The sequence below is a fragment of the Protopterus annectens genome, chromosome 10.part0 (assembly GCF_019279795.1).
Source record: "Protopterus annectens isolate FY-2018-M chromosome 10.part0, PAN1.0, whole genome shotgun sequence".
Lineage (NCBI taxonomy): Eukaryota > Metazoa > Chordata > Ceratodontiformes > Protopteridae > Protopterus > Protopterus annectens.
Genome location: NC_056744.1, coordinates 995,727,986 through 995,749,228, shown reverse-complemented (window position 1 = coordinate 995,749,228; position 21,243 = coordinate 995,727,986). Strand labels below are relative to the sequence as shown.

General features: G+C 39.6%; 1 protein-coding gene across 1 annotated transcript in view; it reads left to right on the top strand.

Annotated features, from left to right (window-relative positions):
• Positions 1–21,243, top strand: part of LOC122813440 (AP-1 complex subunit mu-2-like) — a 1,149,616-nt gene that overhangs the window by 335,486 nt on the left and 792,887 nt on the right. The window contains exon 2 of the mRNA XM_044085755.1: positions 13,238–13,394. Coding sequence (XP_043941690.1) covers positions 13,238–13,394 — 157 coding nt within the window. The remainder of the gene's footprint in view (positions 1–13,237; positions 13,395–21,243) is intronic.

Genomic DNA, 21,243 nt, shown 5'->3' with positions numbered 1-21,243 from the left:
TTATCTGCAAATAGTTTAGGTTGTTAACCGAACCAAAAGGTAGTGCCAAACAACTCATCATATCAGTTACGGTGAATGCCTGTAAGTGTGTTGTGCAGGGGCCTGGCAAGGGTATGGTGCATTAGGTGATGGCACTGTTTGTCCTCTAAACAGCAGTTGATATCTGACTCTCTCTCTCTCTCTCTCTCTCTCTGATTGGGTAGTTTAGAGAATAGATAAAGTTGTGTGTTGTAACATACTTAAAATATTCTTGTATGTGCTCAGACTTGGATTAGCTGAGTAGGTGCTGTTAGCTATGAATGGTTATGGTTGTTAACATCCAGTGGAAAAAAAAAAACAATGCACCAAACAACCAACTATACTACGTCAAATGGGAGGTAGAAGTCTGCAAGTGAGTTGTGCTGTGTGTGAGCTGACCTCTGCAGGACTGGCTACCTTGAAGTGAGAGTGGGGCTTCTCCATATAGCTCTGTTACTAAATGATAGCTATTCTTGCAATGTTACACTTATTTAATGAAGCTGTGTTGTAACACCAAAAACAGGAGGCTGTGTGTTAGGAATTAGTATACAATCACTGAATAACTGATTTGGTACTGAATGACCATGTACTGGCTTGAAGGTGGGCTGTCATTTTTGGGCAGGGCAGCATGAATAACTGCAAGTGGATGGGGCACAATTGATGTTGGGGGCAGCAGTGCGGGACCTTGGATATTGTACAATTTCGGGGGAAAAATAGCTGGACCTCTGCTGCAGTCAAGCCAATAACCAAGAGTAACTGCTACGCTACAGGTAATGTGAACCCCCCAAAGAAAACCATTTGTCAATAGAGTTATGATTACAAACTACTTTTTGTTTGTTTTGTAATTTTTTAACAAAAATAATTATAAATGCTTTGCAGAGTAGATTAGTACTTTTGGTCAAAGCTTCACTTGCCAGATTTAAGGTGTTCATAGCTTGTAGATATCCCAAAAGTCGGGAATTTTGAGAGATGCACTTAGTTTAATGGCTTGGCAGTCAAGATTATGACCATGGAACCATTATAATCATCAGAGCTTTCATAGTGCTGTAACATTGTAATAATTTCATTTTGACATTATATTTTGATATATTATGTGCTGTAAAGGTGAAAGAAGTCATTATTCTATGTTAAAAAAAATTTTCTCTCCCTTCAACAACATTTTATTGAAAAAAACAATTGTATTTAAACTACAAGTAGAAATATTAAAAAAATTAAAAAAAAAAAAAGTGGTATATCAGAGGCTGGACTTTTTCTATTGTATATGCTCGATTTACAGTGGGCATGCTGGTTGGACTGTCCAGTCAGCATGCACCTTTTAGAATAATAATGACCTCGTATTGTATAATTTGGGTTTTGTATGTATAATTCAGTGATGTCAAACTCGAATTGAATTCTGTTACGATGAAATTCTCCCCAACAGATGCGCTCACACCACAGCCTGTAGAGATTTTACTATCGGGTTTTTGCCCTATGAAGCTTGCCCTAATTATATTAGCAGTTGTTTGAAAAACAATATTGAAATACCCAATTCATTTTCACTTGACACCATCTGAATTGCCTGCCACAGGGCCTTAAGAAAGGGAGCTCGTGAAGCAAAGAGGGAAGCGGTGATGATGGAGCCCTTTAGTAACTGGGTACACATTTATCGGATTCATTATGCTCTTACCACTTTTTCCAGACTTTGTTTCAAGATAAAAGGAATTTCTCAAGCATTTAGTTCTAAATCCAGAACTCCATTGTATACTTAGGAGTGGTAAAGGCAGGCAGGAGTTATAGACTTGATGAGCAATTCAGATAACTGTTTACCCAACACAGAGCTGATGTCCTGTGGTGAAACTATTTTGTGCTTCCAGTCCACTGAGGTAATAAAAGCCTTGCAGTTCTTCATAATACAGTATTTGCAGTGTTTTATCTGATCCTGATAGCTTTTCTGTGGATTTACTCTTTGTTGGCACTTAGCACATTACTGAACACTGGACATCTGTGTGCTAATTTCAGATGTAGTTTTTAGTATTATACACATTTGCACAAATGCATAATGCCACCGAGTTCGTTACTAGCCAGTATTCTTGCTGGTGTCTAAACTTCACCCCCTGCCAAGAAAAACTTGTAAATGTTCTCTAAAATGAAAGTTTGCTCAGTGTTGCTGCTCACATGTATACATGAGCAGCAATGTAGCAATATCCTGTGAGCATTATGTGTGCTAATTTTGCATAGAAGTGACCATCATAATAGTGCATATACAAGATAACATCTATCATCCTTTATTTTCTGCATCAGCCCTGTCACGGAATCAGTATTTTGCCATAGGATTCAGCACAGACACACAAGCACACACTCCCCAAGACAGAGTTGGAATGGGACCATATTACTGGAAGGAAGGACAGACAGCACTTCTGTCAGAGAACAAGCCAAGGTAACAGATGGCTACATTTTCAATAACCCTGTAATCACGCATCACTTCATGAACTCCTGCTGGACCTCAGTCCCTCATGGACTATACTGTTTTCCTAAGTTGCAAAGAAAAAAAATGTTCTCTTAATTTACACCACATACTGGCTGTTTGTCCTTCACAATACCAATTTGCTTGACCAAGCTGGTAGGTAACGCAAGTTGCAAAAAAAAAAAACAGATGAACTTGTACCTATCTTTTCCCTGACTAAAACGTTCTCTTACAAAGTCAAACCCCATTACGTACTCAGTGTACCAAAAAGGTGAATTAATGTCCCAGGAGAGCCCAGTCTAAAAAAAAAAAAAAAAAAAAAACTATTGTGCCTTTTCACTGTATGAATCTGTGTGCTGTGACTGAAATATTTTACTGACGCAGCTATTTCTTCATTTTACCTCCTCCCTGCTTTATTCATTACAGCCATTCCAATGCCCCCTTCATCATTGGCTCTACTTGCTTGGATCGTAAAGATATCTAGGGGGAGGTGCTGACAACTGCTTCTGCTGCTGGGGGGGGGGGGGGGTAGTTAAGTCCTACCCGTATTTTTCCATCTCCCAACCTCTGCATTTGTCAACATTGTCCAAGGGACCATGCCTTCCATCAGGGAATGAATGCCCAGAGGCATGGCTTTCTCTCCCTTTCAGGGCCTCATATGCTTGAGCTGCTAATTGAACCTGGGTTGTTTGAGCTGTTTTATCCCTATATGCCACTGTACTGGCTGAAAGCAACCATGTATTTTCCCTCAGTAACTGGAGATCTTGCAAAATCTGCAGATGGAAGGGGGAAGCAACAGAATTAATGCATGCAACTGTAGCAGCAGCAATTACATGTGTGTGTGAGCATGTGCGCTTGTGTACACACACTTATCTTGTAACAGTCTGTTTTTTGAGTCTGACTGCAAAGAGCTGAAATATATTATGGTGCTAATTTTTTATGCCTTACTTAATTCACTTGGTCACAGTTGGCTGTGTGAGCGTTACAACAGTCAAAGTGGCTACGCGCGTGTGTGTGTGTGTGTGTGTGTGTGTGTGTGTGTGTGTGTGTGTGTGTGTGTGTGTGTGTGTGTGTGTGTGCACGAGCGCATACTCGCATATATGTGTGTGTCGGGAGAGTTGCAATAGTTTGCACTGCATGTGTCCTGACAGAAGTGAGAGTAATATACATTACTCTGCTCAAATAAGTCTGTTTAGATATAAGCACTTATTAAGGGACTTATAGGATTTCTTAAGTAAATTTCCTAAGCACAGTTCTGATGAGAAGTACAGTTTTCTCATGGTTGATGTAGTGGATTTATTCACCAGTATTCCACATGAGTCTGGTTTGGAATTTTTTCTTTTGGCACTATTACAATTAAAAAGTTTTTTTGAAAATCTCTCAGACTCTATATGGAATTGATGGAGTTTGTTTTATTCAACAATTTCGTCTGTTTTGAAAGTGAATACTATGGACAACTGAGAGGGGTAGAAATGGGAGCTACCTGCCCCCAATATTTGCAAATTATGTTATGCTTACTTGAGGAAAAAGATCTCTTTATTTCTACCTACTGTACATAAATTATTGGAACTCCTGTTTTCATTATTTGGATATTTTCGTCCTTTAAAAAATTTCGGAGGCAGAAATAGCACTATTTATTGAATATATTAAGAACACTACCTACTTAAGTTCACATTCGAACATACTGCGAGTATGTTAAACTATTTAGATGTCACAATCTTTAGAAATAGTGGTCATTATGATTCTGTGATTTATTGGAAGCCCACCTTTTCTAATACTTATTTGCACTACGTAAGTTGTCAGCCTTGGGTGTTAAACAAATAATATTATCAAGGGTAAACTTGTGAGGTTGGCTGTAATGTGTTCAGCTTATGATTGGTTTATTAAGGAAAGGGGCAAGTTATCTACACTGTTCCTAGAAAGAGGTTATCCTGATGTTCTTGTTAACAAGATGGTTTCCCCAATGGGGTACTTAGCTTTATTGCTGCAGATTGGGGAAAAAGGCACATACCATTGCTGGGTTCTCATGTTATCCCTCAGGAGGACCTGAGTAACACTACAGTTTCTGCAGATAGGCAGGACAATAGTAGTGTTATGAGGGCACTGGTTTTAAAATACAGAAGTGGTTCCAAACAAATTAAGGATATTATTAAGAAAAATTGGAATATTTTTAGAAGCATTGAGAACATTCTTTAATTTGTGGACAGTGAACCAGTTTTTCTTTGTAAAATGGACAAGAAGTTGAAAGGTATTACAGAAAATAAATACAAAAATGTTGATCATGTATCCAACACCAAAGGTACTTACAGATGTTGTTCCTACCATCAGTGTTGTATTTTAGACAAGGAGCCCATAGTCTTGGAATGTCATTGTTCAGCTAGAGGAAACCTTATGGAAGGTAGTAGTTTTACTGTTGGAGTAGTTTACCTCTCCATTGTTCCAACTGCAGTACTTTTTAAATAGGCAAAACAGACCCATTTGAAAAATAATTTAGGAACATTATTACATCTTCAAAAAAATGTTAACAATGCTTTACGTAAATGCTCTTCAAAATATATTGGTTTCTCCAAATGTTATTTTGGTATGATTGAAATAGTTGTACTTGATATAAATAAGAGCTGCTGGACAGAGAGGTATGTACCCCAGAGGTTACTCCTTAGTTGGAACAGGCTTGCCTCCCCATCCATGGGAAGCAGAGTTCTTCCCTAACTCAATTCAAATGTAAGTTGGACAATTAGATGGGAACAGGAAATGTAATCACTGGTTTGACACCTATGTCTCCAGTGGACACAGGCGGCCTGTAAATGGTTTATCTCCCAGGCCCCTGCTTGTAAATGTTTAATGTCCCAAGCCCCTGCTTACACTTATCAAGGGTACCAGAACTTGCCAGAGATTTAGGATGGATGGCTTGGCTTTAAAAGGCCCTTGTGGTCATTAGCCTGGTAAACACTTATGAATGTATGAACTTGTAGTTTGACATTTTCATATTTTTTTTTTAATCTCGTCTCTGTGCCTTGGAAAGACACACCCTCTGGCAGCCTGCACACATTCTTAAATTTTTTACATTTTCTGAATAATCAAACTAAAAAAAGTATAAGCCAAAACCAGTGTAAATATCTTGTGAACAGTGAATCCTTTTAAGAGACAAACAGCAGTGTTATTAGTAAACTGTGTTCTTGATAAATCAGTGCATTCAAAGCCTTTGTACTGTAATATGGTGCACACAAACCCATAATTCTATTTTTCTCTGAAATTTCATAAAAAGCTTTTCATATCGTGGAAATTGTACAGCCTAGATTTATAGTGTCAGAGCACTTTTATTCAGCCAGACTTGAGCTTTCAGATGACATCAAGAAATTTCTGAGTGCTTTTTTAACTGAGATGTTTGCAGAAGTACAAAATTATACTTTGTGCCATTAACAACAGAAATAACACTGAATGTCTTTCAAGATGTACAGCTTAACAGTGCAAATATCAGTGACAGCTTTTGGCATCATCTAAGGTTTCATTTGATGCCATGCTGTAGTTTGCCAGTCAGTTAGTTTTGGAAATATTTGTATATGTATGGAAATATTGCATTTTGCATAATAACTAGCAAATAAATCGCAGTCTCTCCAGTACAGTACATCATACATGGACAAGATATTTTTCTGTTTCCCACCATGACATTTCACACCATGCTCCTTGGTAACACATACTTCTGTCAATTATGGAAATATAAAAGCAAACATAAAAATATGAATAAAAAGTGACTCCGTGATTAATATTTCCACTGCAAGAGAACCTGTATTAAGTGTTTGTGACATTTTGTTACTTATGCCCTATCTTTTGCTGCCTATTGTAATATAAGTCATTTAGTTAAGAAAGTTAGCTAAAAGAAATGTCAGGATACCATAAGGAGCTATGGACATTAAAAGGAAATATTCAAAAAAGAAATATTGGGTATGAATGATTTTGTTGATTTAAAGGTTAAAAGCACAAGGACAGTACTGCATTTTATCAGTATAGTGATGTTTAATTCAGTAACAGGAAATGATTGGTGATATTTGATTCCCTATTGAAATGTTGGTATTTTCAATGCCGAGCACCCCCCCCCCCCCACCAAGTCTGAAATGAAAGGAGAAAGCAAATGTCAAACCTCAGTTTCCTCTATTAAACTTTTTTTTTTCTTTTGCTGAAGGGCAAACCCCTGTAACTCTTGAACTTGTGTACCAATTCTGAGACTGTTGTGTCTGAGTGAAAAGAGTATACTCTGCGAGATGGCAATCTCAGTCTGTGTATGCAGTCCAGATTTTCAGTTACTCAAGTCTTTGCAATTCAAATGGTTGCCGTAATATTTTTTATTCAGAATGAATCATTGTGTATAAGTGAGACAGCACGCCAAACTTGTATGCAGTTGCATGACAGTATCAATCATTTCTGAAAATTAAAACACTTAAATCACTTATTCACCTTATGCTTCAGTGCACTGTGAATTTTTTTTTTTATATATACTTTTTGTCACACCATTCTTTGTTACTTGGCTGCCCTGTCTTTGCTACAGCACAAGTTTTGTGAAGTAGTGTATCAACGCAACTAAGAGTTGCATGGAGGTGTTTTGTTATTCGCATCTATAACACATTATACTATTTTCTCAAGTTAGATAATTGTCTGTCATTGGGAAGCAATGATATGGTTTTCTCTTTTGGGCTAGGACCACTGACTTGCATTTTGATTTCAATGGTACAACTCGAAGGACACAAGTTCTTATAGTAACTGTGATTTCTGGGAGGATGTAACATCATTAAAGTAGCCACTGATACTACCTGCAGATGTTCATCGTGTTACACTGCTGCAGTCATCACACTTGGGTTATCCTGCTGTCAGGCAGTCCCGCAGTCGGCCAGAGTTCCAAAGTCTTGGTCTGGCGTCGCTTGCTGTCGCTTCTTCCCTGACGTCAGTGCGTCAGGGGTATATAAGAGGCATCCAACGCCATTTTCTTCAGTCTTTCTTGCCGCGCGGTGCCCGAAGCAGAAGCAGTTCGCAAGTGCCGGTCGGCTGACTCCTGAGATTTTCAAATCGAATTTCAGACCAAAGTCTTCAATAAAGCTAAGTACCCCATTGGGGAACCTTTTCTTGCCTCAGTCCGATGTCAGAAAAAGTTAACTGCATTTCTTGTGGGAAGGAAATACCTCATAAGGACTTTCATTCTTATTGTATTCCTTGCCTAGGCCCAGTCCACAACATCACAGGTTGTCGGTTTTGTGCTAGGTTTAACAAACGAACTATAAAACGTCGGTTTGATTTCGCCCGACATTATTTATTAGGAAATTTAATTATATCATGCCGTCGGAGCAACCGACGACCAGAATGCATAAAAAAATGCAACGATAAGGACAGGCAGCCAAGACCCAAACCAGACTCCGAGGCCTCTGCTAGGTCAGTCGCCGGTTCTCCGGTTTTCAGTGAAGTGCCTACACAGCCCCTGACGACCGCTGATTCAGAACCCCAAGCGGCATCCGATTCCCAAGAGGAGATTGCTAGGCCTCCACAACCTTTATCTTTAGGCCCTTCCGACTCCATGGCTGAAGGAGATTCCGGCGCAGTTGAAACGCCTTCAGTTGCAGAAGGTGTCTTCAGACCGACTACACTCACTATTAAATCCTATGCAAAGTTGAAAACTCCTTTTAAAGCAAAGAAGACTGTACAGCTGTCTCCAGTACAAGGCCCCATGCCTAAGAAACAGATGCTAAAGATGGCTGAAGACTTAATTACCCTAATCAGGGGTTCCCATCCCCCTCCTGATAAAAGGCTTAGACAGGAGGAGGACTATGCTTCCTCTGACCAGGTTTCAATTTCCTCAGATTCTTCTGAGGAACAGGAATATTCCTTTTCCCCTTATGAAGACTCTGATGCTGAAGAGTCTATTCCTTCAGCATCTCCCCCAGAAGACTACTCATTTGGGGAAACTTTACATACCATGAGGGAACATTTCCACTGGGAAGGCCAGGATTACTCTGATTCTAAGAAAAGGCTCCGAGAGTTCCTGTTACTACCCCAGCACAGACCACTTGCTATTCCACCAGTGTTAGACATTGTGGATGATGTTTATTCAGAATCTAGCCTTAACCCAGATTCACTACCTCCTGCACCAGCCAAACCAGACAGATACTACAGAGTCCGTGACTCACACAAATCCCTATATAAAAGCCCTGTTGTTGACCCAGAAACCATTTCTCAGGGTCCCAAAGGAGTTAAGGCCTCTATTGCTAAAAATCCTGTACCCTCTGAAAGGGATTCTAGAGCACTAGACAGATGGGGAAAGAAAATATATACCTCAGCTACTCTAGCTATGAGCGCCTTAAATTGCCGGTTTTACATGCTGAAATATCAACAATATTTGATGTCTCAATTAAAACAAAAAATGATAACACAGACAGGGCAGCCTGATTACAAGGAAATGCAAGATTTGTTGCATGCAGCTGAACAAGTGGGAAAACATACTTTGCAATCTGGATTTGATTCATTGGAAGCTTCTTGTAGAACAGCAGTGACAGGGTCTGTCATACGTAGGCATGCTTGGTTAAAAGAACAAACTTTACCCGATCATGTAAAAGCAAAGTTATTGGATGCACCTTTACAGCAGGATGTTTTATTTGGTGTAAAAGCAGAAGAGGTTTTAAAGAAAATGGAGGATAAGGCAAAATCTATGCAGACGGTCAAGGATTTTTTTACAGGTTCAACCCCCTCATTTCAGCAGAAATTGGCCAACCAAAAACTGGTCCTTTCCAGCTTCTGACAGACCACAGAGGGGCAAATACAGACGCCCAAGGGGCAGAGTTTAGTCACAAGGCTCTTACAAGCCTCGACAATGGGATGCCACAACCCAGAAAGGAGGAGAAGATAGGTCTCAAACTACCAGAAGACAAACACAATGACTTACTCCTCAGACTGCCAAGCAAATCCCTCTTGGCAGCTCCCTTGGGAGGAAAGCTAACTCTTTTTGCAGACAACTGGCGCATCATCACAAAAGACAAATGGGTCCTAAATATTGTATCTTAAGGATACAGATTCCACTTTCACACTTTACCAAGGATAAAAGGAATGCCAAACCTGCCACCAAATCAATGGGCAGAGGCTCAAAAACAAATTACAGCTCTCATGGACATGAGAGCCATTCAACAGGTTCCTACACAGGAGTAAGGACAAGGATTTTACTCAAGACTCTTTCTAGTTCCCTGAAAGGACAAAGCTTGGAGACCCATTCTGGACCTCTCAATTCTAAACACATATCTCGAGGTACCCAAATTCAAGATGCTAACACTACAGCAACTTCTTCCCATGCTGGGCAAGAAGGCTTGGCAAGTAACGTTGGACCTCAAGGAGGCATACCTGCATGTCCCTATCAGACAAAATTGCAGAAGATACCTCTGATTTATAGCAGGTTCAACCCATTACCAATTCTCTGCACTGCCCTTTGGCTTATCTACTGCGCCCAGAGTCTTCATAAAATGCCTGGCACCAGTAATTGCATACTGCAGACAAAGAGGAATTCAAATATATCCATACCTGGGTGACTGCCTTATTCAAGCAGAAAGCAAGGACATTCTTTTAAAGCATCTGGCGTTTGTCAAAAACCTATTAAGTTGCCTAGGATACACAGTAAACGAAAAGAAGTCAAAACTAGTGCCCCCACAAGACATAATACTCCTGGGTGCCAGCTTAAATACAACGGCCCAGATGGCTTATCTCACGCCAGACAAGCAAGGACAACTGACTCAATACTTCAAAATGATGGCAACAAAAGACCCAACTCCCTGCAAGAAAAATTCTGCAGGCCTTGGGATTCATGGCATCTTGCATACTATTAATACCATATGCAAAACTGCATATGAGGAAATTACAATGGTACCTGAAAAGCGTATGGACTCAACACAGCCACAGCTTGGAAACAATAATACCACTCATTCCCTGCCTTCAACAGGAGTTTCTATGGTGGGCTCAGGCATGTCACCTCAACAAGGGTCAGCCTTTTACCTTACCCACAGCCAGGCAAACTATAACAACGGATGCATCGGATTATGCCTGGGGAGCACACATGGCAGGACAGTGTATTTAGGGCAAATGGTCTGCAGATCAAAAGCATCTTACATATCAATCAAAAAGAGATGCTAGCTCTACAAAATGTTCTAACAGCTTTCAAGGACCTCCTACATCCAGGACAACTACTAATAAAGACGGACAACACCACAATGATGTGGTACATAAACAAGCAAGGGGACACACATTCCTACCCCCTATGCAGGCAAGCAATGACCTTGTGGAACACAGCACTGACGTACCAAGTTCAACTAAAAGCACAATTCCTGCCAGGAAAGAAAAACACATTGGCAGATGATCAAAGCAGAAACATCATAGATCCTCACGAGTGGAAACTAGATCCACAAGTATTCGCAATGATAACTCAAAAATGGGGGAGCCCAGACATAGATCTGTTTGCCTCCCCCCAAAACTACCAACTACGGAAATTTTGCACAAGGACATACCACACACTAGCTTGGAAAGTGGACGCCCTCTCATTCAGTTGGAAAACATTAACAGTGTATGCCTTTCCTCCACTGCCTCTTCTGGCAAAGGTGCTGCTGAAAGCCAGATTAGAGAGGCCACGAATGATACTCATTGTTCCAGACTGGCCACACCAACACTGGTATCCAATACTAAGGAACATGGCTCAAGGCCTGCCATGAATTTTACCTCAAATTCCTCGCCTGCTCACTCAGCAAAACAATCAGATTCTACACAGCCAGCTCAAGACTTTAAATCTGGCTGCATGGCAAATTAAGTAAACAACCAGTCAACACTTCTTTCTAAAGCTGTTATGGATGTCATTCTGGAGGCCAGGAGGCCCAGCACCAGGAAAACCTATTCAGACAAATGGAAAAGATTCTGCGCCTAGAACCAGGCTAAAGGCCAGAATCCCCTTGTCCCAAATATTCCTCAGATTCTACAATATTTAACTGAGATGTTGCACAAAGGACTTTCTTTTTCATCTGTTAAGATCCACGCCTCAGCTATTTCAGCTCAATACAACACGGATCCTCCTATATTTTCACATCCATTACTAAAACAGTACCTCAGAGGGGCTAAGAACATAAGACCGCCCCAGAGAGCACCAACACCAACTTGGGATCTCAACTTTGTTTTGGAAAAACTTACACTACCGCCTTTTGAACCAGCTTTTACAGCTGATTTACAGTTTCTATCATGGAAAACTGCCCTGCTGCTAGCAATAACTTCAGCATGAAAAGTCTCAGAGCTACAGGCCCTAATGGCAGTGGAGCCTTTCATCATTTTTCATCAAGACAGAGTCACTTTACGAACTAACCCTTCCTTTATGCCAAAGGTGGTATCCAGTGTGGCCCTAAACCAAACCATTCATTTGCCCACCTTCTATCCAAACCCCCAGAACAAAGGGGAAAGGCTCCTACACTCTTTGGACATTCACAGGCAATTACGTTATTACTTGGGTAAGACTAAGGCTTTCAGAAAATCTGACCAGCTCTTTGTATCCTATGCTTCAGGATCACAAGGAAAGGCTATCTCAAAACAGACCATTTCAAAATGGATAGGATATTGTATCCGTTTCTGCTACACACACCATGGGAAACCTGTACCTGGTAACATTAGGCCCCATTCCACCAGGGCTACAGCAACATCAACAGCCTTCCTCAGAGGGGTACCAACCAAGGATATTTTGGAGGCTGCAACTTGGAGTTCAGTGCACACCTTCACCAAGCACCATCACTTACCTCCATACTCTAAAACCAGAGCTGGCTTTGCCACTGCAGTTCTGCAGGGCCTACTAGCTTCTCCAAACCCTTTTTAGTTCCACCACCCATCCTTAGCCTTGGGATTCAACCCAAGTGTGATGACTGCAGCAGTGTAACACGATGAACATAGTACAGTTTTGTGCCTACCATAAATGTAGATGTTTGAGTGTTCACACTGCTGCAGTCCAGGTTACCCTCCCTCCATCCCCTCTGACCTAGCTGAATTTTTCTATACCTTTCTATCCTGTACAACCTTTGTGGTGTATTTGCTTGTAACTGAAGGTATTCCTTTTATTCCTTTTATATGTTTTATTAGCAATATGTATTGCCTACCTACTTGGGGGCACCTGAAATCTGGGGCAAGAAATACTGAAGAAAATGGCGTTGGATGCCTCTTATATACCCCTGGTGCACTGACGTCAGGGAAGAAGCGACAGCAACCAACGCCGGACCAAGACTTTGGAACTCTGGCCAACTGCGGGACCGCCTGATGGCAGGATAACCCAAGTGTGATGACTACAGCAGTGTGAACACTCGAACATTTACATTTATGGTAGGTACAAAACTATACTTTCTATAAGATGCCCCATGTCTGCTTGCTTGGGTTTTCTAACCCACCAGTGGTCTGTGCCAATGATCACCAGCATGCTGCTGCTTATCCATCCTACCACACAGAGAAACCACGGTCATCCTTGGACGTTTATTACTTCACCACTGCCAAACATTGCATAGTCGTTTTCTGTTTCTAAACTGACTGTCAGCATTTTAAGTTCAGTTCCAGCTGCTGAGCTTTTGACCTGAATGTTTTATTCAATTTTAGTTTATTAGAGTTTCATTCATGTCACATTAAAATCACAGCTTTACTAGCACTGTTTTGACTGACTGCCATAATGGTTCACTAAAGTAATAACCACAAATTTCCTGGTGGAACTCTAATGTTCTTTTCCTTTATTTGCTAAACATGCAGGTACTGATATGTCGAAACTACATGGGAGATGTATCTTTGGATGAGATAGACAACTTCATGCCACTTCTGATGAAGAGAGAGGAAGAGGAGTCTGTCGTTCCTGTACTCAAGCATGGCAACATTCATTTCTTGTGGCTTAAACACAGTAATTTGTATTGTATCCTTTAGATCTGTGAGCTGACATACGTAAGGAAGGTAAGAGCTGACTGAACTGATTTTAAGTAGGAAGAATATGCAAATTGTTTGGGAGTGTACTTCGTATGACTGATCTTCCAGTGCATCAGACTAGGAATCCTACAACTGCTTCATGATGGTTTGATAATTGAATAAGAAAAGTGCAATGGGGAGCACTGTAAAAACGGCAATTTGATGTTAATTTTACCTATGAGGAAAGCTAGTTTTTCCTGTGCTGACTGCTGTGCAGCTGTTACTATTGCAAGCACCCATACTGAGATTCTGCGACACTGAACACGACCCCCCATCTCGTTCTATTATATTTTAGTCTTTTGTTATCGTTGCAAATCTTTTAGTAGGCACAAGTATTTCTTTTAAAAGACGGCCCCGGGAGCACTGTCTGGTTAACTGCCTTGCTCAGAGTCCCACAGTTTGCAAATGGAGACTGAATCGAACTCAAGACTGTAAGATTAAACTTTAGTAGTTTGTAATCCTATCCACATGTGCTGAACTGTAAGACAGTATAGCATGAAGCCCATTAGCTCTATGTAGTTTTAATTCTGTTTGCTAAAGTGGCAGAATTTTTCTTTACATGTGGAGTACGTTTAGTGTGACTGCCACTCAGATTTGTAGCTAGGTTTGTCAGTGCTGTGGGCAGACAGTGCACTTTTTTTTTTTTTTTTTCTTCATCCTAAGACTATGAAACACACTACTGTTTGCTGTATGATAAGATCACTTTAAGACACTACACCTTCCCTTGTTCTTTAGTTTATACACACCCCAAAGGCGTTATAAGCCCAACAAAATATCAGTTTGCTCAAGAGGTTCCTGTTCCTCTGAAGTGTCTTAAAAATCATAAAATGGTTCTCAAGGTTTTAAAATGGCTGTACTTATTTCATTTATAGCTTAATTTATAGTCAAAGTGCTTTGCTTTAATATAGCAAACCTTGTACTACTTGTATCCTTTATTATCAGGTATCTTTTTTGTAATGCAGTACTTGTGCTTTTTGTACTCTATGAAAGTATGACAGTAATCAAGTGAAAAGTGAATTAAGGCAGGGGTTGAGCGTAAATTTGATAGTTTAGTGCACAGAATTCAGGCTACAAGCTTCATCCTGTAGCCCTGGATTTGATTCTGTCAGCCTCCATTTGCCTGATAGGTGACCCTGAGCAAGTACTTAACAAGGCATTGCTCAGAGACCTCCACCAAAAATGGGCCTCAGACTAGCTGGACACTGCCAGGTAGGTCTGGTGTGTCTATTTTGAATTCCTTGGTTCGTAGTTCACATGTATAACATTATTTCTTCTTTTGTGCTTGACTTTTTGTAATTTGATTAACTTTAAATGTTTTGTTTTAGTTTAAACTTTTTTGCTCGTGCTTGGTTAAGGGACAGTTAAATATTTGTGTTGCAAACAAGATCCGCAACAGTTTGGTATTGTCATCGATAGGTCATGTCTACTTAATTTAGTTAACTTCTTTGAGACTGACACAGAGGCAGTGGGTAGTGGTCACTCCATCTACACAGTCTCTCTGAATACGACCAAGGCATTTAACACCATCCTTCATGCTGTAAAGACAAATCTGCACTAGGTCCGGGTAGATTAGGGTATAGTTTTCATAAAGAAACAGATGAAGAAAATGATGATTTTCTGGAAATGTTGAATGAATGGATGGAAGAAAGTATAAAAAGAAGAGATTTGTAAGAGGTCTATAAAATGTATATGGAAACAGGGGGAAGGGAAGAATTATGTTAGGAAATAAGGACTATAAAATATTTATGACGGTAATTCAGAAAAGCATGTTTGGTATTATGAAGGAAGAATTGGATGAAGGAGTGTATAGGGTTAAAGTGAAGAGTAAATGTAATGCTGATGATGGTTAAAGAAGAGTTTTGAGTGTACAGATAAGGGGTAAGGAGAAAGAAAAGTTAGCAGTATGTGATGTGGCTAAGGCATTTGATATTATTGATCAGGAGGAAATGTTGAACATTTTAAAAGAATACAAGGTAGAAGAAAAAATAAGGATAGTAAGGACAATTTATGAAAATTCTTGTGTGTCTGTGATGGTGAGTGGATGGGTAGGAAAAAAAGATAAGACAGGAAAGATGGGTAAAGCAAGGTTGTCCATTGAGCACGTGGTTGTTTGTGGTGGTAATGAATGCAGTTATACAAACATGTAGATCAAGGTTAGAGTGTGGAAGTTAAGGAAAGGATAAGGTCACCATTACTATTAACTTATGCAGATGATTTGGTCTTAGTAGCCAAGAACAAACACTGGATAAAAGAGATAATTTACAGAACAGGACATGTTTAGGTACAGTAGGATTACAGTTAAATAATTCAAAAAGTAAGGGAAATGGAGATGTGGTAAGAATAGCAGGGATTTGTTTTACCAGAAGTGAAATTGATGTTCTTGGGGTTGAGTTTGGAAGGGAACAAGTAGTAATAAAACAATGGAGAGAAGTTCTAAAAAGTATGAAGGTTGACAAATTGGTGGAGAGTATTCATTTGTCCCCATGAAAAAGGGGGTATATATGTTAAGCACATATTTTAGGAAAGTTAGCATATTTAAATGATCTGTACATGTTTCCAAGCTGTATCTTTTTTGATTTTTTTGTGGGAAACAAAGTTGAATCCAGTCAAAAGATGGATAACTTATGATGTAAAAGAAAAGGGGGGGGGGGTGATGTCTTTCAATTCTCATGTTGCAGTATTTCAAACCCGTTGGGTTATCCTCTTTTGCTACCTGAATGTCTGGCCAGTATACAAAAGCTTCTAGTCACTGCAAGGTATGTGGGACGTCTGATGTTGGCTAAGGGAACGTGGGCCATAAAAGTGCTGTATGCATGAACCATTTCTCAGAAGTTCTGTGCCACTAGTCGAACGTCAGCTGTTCCTGCCGCACCAGCCGTTGGATTGTCTTTTCAAAGATAAGTACCCCTTTGGGGGTGTTTTGTTCTTTTGGGTCACTGCATGTCTGTTTATATTCATGTCATCCAGGAAGGGAAAGTGCAGGTGCGGTTGTCAGAATCCCCCATAAGGATGACCACAAGCTTTGTATTTTCTATTTAGGGCCTACGCATGACCACAAGACCTGCACAATCTGTCAGGCCTTTGTCCCCAAGACCCCATGCAGCCATCTGCATGCCCTCAATATTCATTTGGAGAATCAGCATCTTAAATGCTTAGCATTAGCTATGAAGGTGCTGTCTGGTCAGCCAGTCAAGCCATCTAAGAAGAAGGCCAAAGTTGCTAGGCCAGAACCTGCTGCTGCACCTCCTCCACCCAACATCCATCCTGTGGCCGATGTCAGCCTGGAGGAACATTCGGAAACCACTGATATGGATATAGCGAGTAATGTTCGGGAAGCAGCAGAATCTAGAGTGGAAGGCACATCCCTAGAGGTTTCGCAGACATCAGCTGCCAACAATGAGGGGGAACCACGGCTTGTACTGGCCATCCAGATGGGTCTATATCATATGAGCAAATAGGAAAAACCGTGAACACTCATAATCTCGAAAGTACCGGACCTCGAACTTGCTATTGTGGGGGGCTGTGCCCCCCCCCCCGCTAAATATATATTACAGCTCTGAGATTGCACTACAGAGAGGAAAGGGCAAATATTCCATTATTCACTGTACCGCGATCTCAGGAAAAAGCACTTTGAGGTCTGGTACTTTCGAGATTATGAGCGTTCGTGGTTTTTCCTTTTTGCTCACATGATATAGAACCCATCCAGATGGCTCCATTCCCTGCTACAGAACCTACTGAACCCAGGCCTTTCTTGGACCTTAACTCCCTCAAGGCCTTTCCTGAAAAAGGAACAGAAGACCAAACATATTTCTTCTCCTGCAGAAAGCCAACCAGACTGGCAAACATTTTCTCAGAGTCTCTGTAATACATTCATGGCTCTTTGGCCTGCTATCCCCTTATCCTCTCCAGTTGCTCCTCCTTTAATTAGCCCTAGGCCTCAGGCTGCAGACATCTTTCAGCCTGAAGCTGAGGATTCCTCTGACTCTTGTTCAGAGGACTGTTTGTCCTGTGTGTCCCAGTTGACATCTCCCCTTGGTTATGCCTCTTCAGAGAAGGATTCTGCTGAGACAGACTCTCCAGGTGAGGACCGTTCCCAAAATGAGGGAGTTCTTTAAGTTGGATTCCACTGAGATGTCTTTGGTACAAAAAAGGTAATAAAATAAATAAAATAATATAAATAATATAAAAATAATATAATAGTAATAATAAAATAAAAAAGGTAATAAAATATAAGGTAGTCTGCCAGAGGGTTTCAGCTGTTGTCCTCACTGGTGAAGTAAAACCTGTTGTTGTGAAATGTGACAGCAGGGTGGTTTAGAAAGTTAAAGGTAGCGGATGCATTCAGCTTGGCATTAGTTTTTGTAAAAATGAGCGAGTTCCAAGCATGGGGAGATATATCCTAAATTAAACTTAGTCTGATCATGAAGCTGAAGTTATAAAACTTCATAAGAAAAGCTTTTCCATTCAAAACTGTACAATGAAAAGAGATAACAGTGGCAATAAAAAGGATAGAAACAGCACAGTCTTTCCCTACAAATGCATCCCTTTGTTTCTGTTTGTAAATAATGGTTATTTTACCTACTGACAAAATGTTGCACCAAAGTGATTGGGTTGTACCTGCCTTTCCTTTTTGTAATTCATTGCATGAATGTTATCAGTATACTCTGGTTATGACATTTTGTTCAGCTACATGTCAACACTGATCATGTGGAATGTAATGTTGTGAAACAGCGAATGTAAACAGGAAAAGAACGCATTGCTGAGTTCTGTATTAACAAGCACGTGAGTTTGTTAAAGAAACAATGAGAGGTTTGCACGCATGAACCTAGCATCAGTTTTCCCCGTTTAGTAGTATCTAATGTTTTTCGGTATCCTAATGCTAATTATTACATATTCCCTACCTGCTTTAGGAGTAAACCATACTTAAATGATTAATATTCTGTGTTTCAGTTATACACTTGAAAAATTATTCACCAAGAAAAGCAATCAACACAGATTTGAACAAAAAGGTGGCTTAAAAGTTTAAGAAGGAATAAAGTTAATTTCCCCCAAGTAAATGCAGCCTGCCCTGAATGAAGCTACAGTAACATCAACTGTTACAATTAGTTTGTGCGGGGGGGGGGCGCTGTGCCCCTGCCTATAGCGACCTGTTACTTTATTTCTGGATTTTAATTGAAGTCAACAGAACTTTTCGTCCATTAAACAGTGGTCTAATACTAGTCGTTTCACCTTTTGTTGATTAAAAGATTTGAGTATAGACTTAACTTCATCAAATTAATATTGCCCTTTTGTACCGTACAAGAGTCATATTCAGTCCTGTTGCTTTACTTTTTGCTGTTAATGTTCTGTGAATAATTTACATTGCTGCCTGTCACTTCTTGTGATCGGGTCAATAATGAAAAGGCCATTGTAGTTCAATTTACTTAGCTGCTGTGAATAAATAATTGTAATTATTCATAATGTAGGCACTGTGCATGCCAGATTTCCTCAGAATTTGATGGCTGGTTGTAGATACATGAAAACTGCAGCAGGTGTTGTGTCACAAAATTGTGTAAATTAACTTAATTTTTTAAAGTTTTGCTCATTTCCCAGACAATAACATTCCATTTTAATATGTTTTGTGGAAAAATAAAACATAAAATTGCATGTGTTAACCACCTAGAGTTACATGGTAGTTATTTAGTGAAAACAATCTAAAATAATTAAGCAGATGTTTCCAATTCACAAACTAAAAATATTCAGTTTACTTGTGTTAGTAAACTTTCTTACACAGCTGATGTATTGATCATTGTTACTTAAAAGTCTTTCCAAGCAGTTGTTATCTAAGGTAGATAATATTAAAATTATTGATTTGGCCTCATGAGCCAGTATTACGGGAAAAGTCCCAGCTTAAATGCAAAAGTGTGTTGAATTTTTCAGCTTCTCATTTACTTAGTCCACAAAAATGTAGCATGTCTGTAGAACCAGAAGACATGCAAAACATCATCTTGATTCTGCTGCGGTCTTCCATAACAAAAAAAAAAAAATCATGAATTAAATAAGCAAATGTTTCTATGGTTAATGGTTAGCACTCTGGACTCTGAATCCGACGAGCTAAGTTCAGATCTCAGTTTAACCTGTCTTCTGATATTTGAGGTTGACGTAGTGGTTAAGGTGTTTACCTCACAAACACAAGGTCCAGGGTTTAATTCTTACCCTAGGGATATGGCTAGTCTTAAAATGGTCCACAAGGGCAGCTAGCCTAGTACTTACCTATGAACAGATAATGTTCTGTTACTATAGGGCTTGGGGATTGGTATAATGGTTAAGGTGATTGTCTCAGTGGGTGGATGGATAACCGAACCAATTTTGAAATATTTGCAAACAGTATTAGGCAAATGTTTGAATAAATGCCCTACTGTGTTAAAAGATACTAACAGCTTTCTACGAGATTTATATAACTGGCATTCAAATAGTATAGGTGAAAATTTTATCTTTGTGTCCTTGGACATTACATCACTCTTTACAGTCATCCCAAATGAGCATGGATTGAATGCTATATGTGATTTTTTAAATGTTGTGGTTAATATGCAGAGTAGAGAAATAGAGAATATTTGTACTCTTTTGGAAATAGTGCTAACAAAGAATATTTTTATTTTTGACAAAGTACCATATTTGCAGTTGACTGAACCCGCGGTTGTGGTGCTGCAGTAGCGTTGTCGCCTCACAGTGAGACGCTGTCCGGTTCGATTCTCAGCTAGAGCGTCTTCTGCATGGAGACATGCGTGAATGGGCGTACCTTCGTTGAAGGTTGTGCATCAGGCCTGGCAAGCCGATACGTAAAAATCAACTGCCAATCATTAGTGGACCGGAGTTCGGCTGTGGCGACCCCTAACTGGGAAAAGCCGAAAGAAACAAACAAACCATATTTGCAGTTGACTGGAGTAGCAATGGGCACTCCAGTAGCTAACACTTATGCCAACTTGGTACTTTATGAATGGGAGAAATGTACTATACTTAGTGATTTGAATAATTTAAATACAAAAGTTAAATTTTATAGGAGGTTCGTAGATGATTGTTTTTTAATATGGGGCGGCACCATAATAGAATTGAATAATTATATAGCATACCTTAATGGTTCTACAGAATTCTTAAAATTTAAGATGGTGACAGATGAAAGTATAACGTTTTTGGATGTTCATCTATATAAAAATGGGAACAGATTAGAATCTACAATACATAAGAAGGAAGTTGATGCTTCTAGGTATATTGGTAGAGATAGTATGCATGCACCACACACATTTAAAGGTGTAATGAAAGCACAAATAATAAGAGCCAGTAAACTTAATACAGAGGATGATAATTTTAAAGCACAAGTTAGGGAGATGATACAAGAGTTTGAAAGGAATGGATATCCAAGATGAATTATAGATAATGTTTATGAGGAAGTGTTGTTAGGTAGAGCAGATAAATATAAGCCTGTTTTTAGTGAAGAGATAGAATACTATGAAACATTAAATCGAAAAGAAAAAGTAGTAAGGTACCTTACCACATTTAACCTTAATACGAATCATGTACGCAATATAGTGGAGAGAAATTGGCCTATTTTGATGGCCATGCCGGAAATAAAGTTAATAGTAGGAGAGAAACCACAGTATGCATATAGGAATTCTGAAACTTTAAAACAAAAGTTATGCTATAAAGATTTTAAAGAAAGGAAAACATTATCACAACCCAAAATGGGAACAAAGAAATGTTTTAATTGTACTTGTGCAATGATTTATATGATGGTGGAGACACATTCATGCAGCCAATAACTA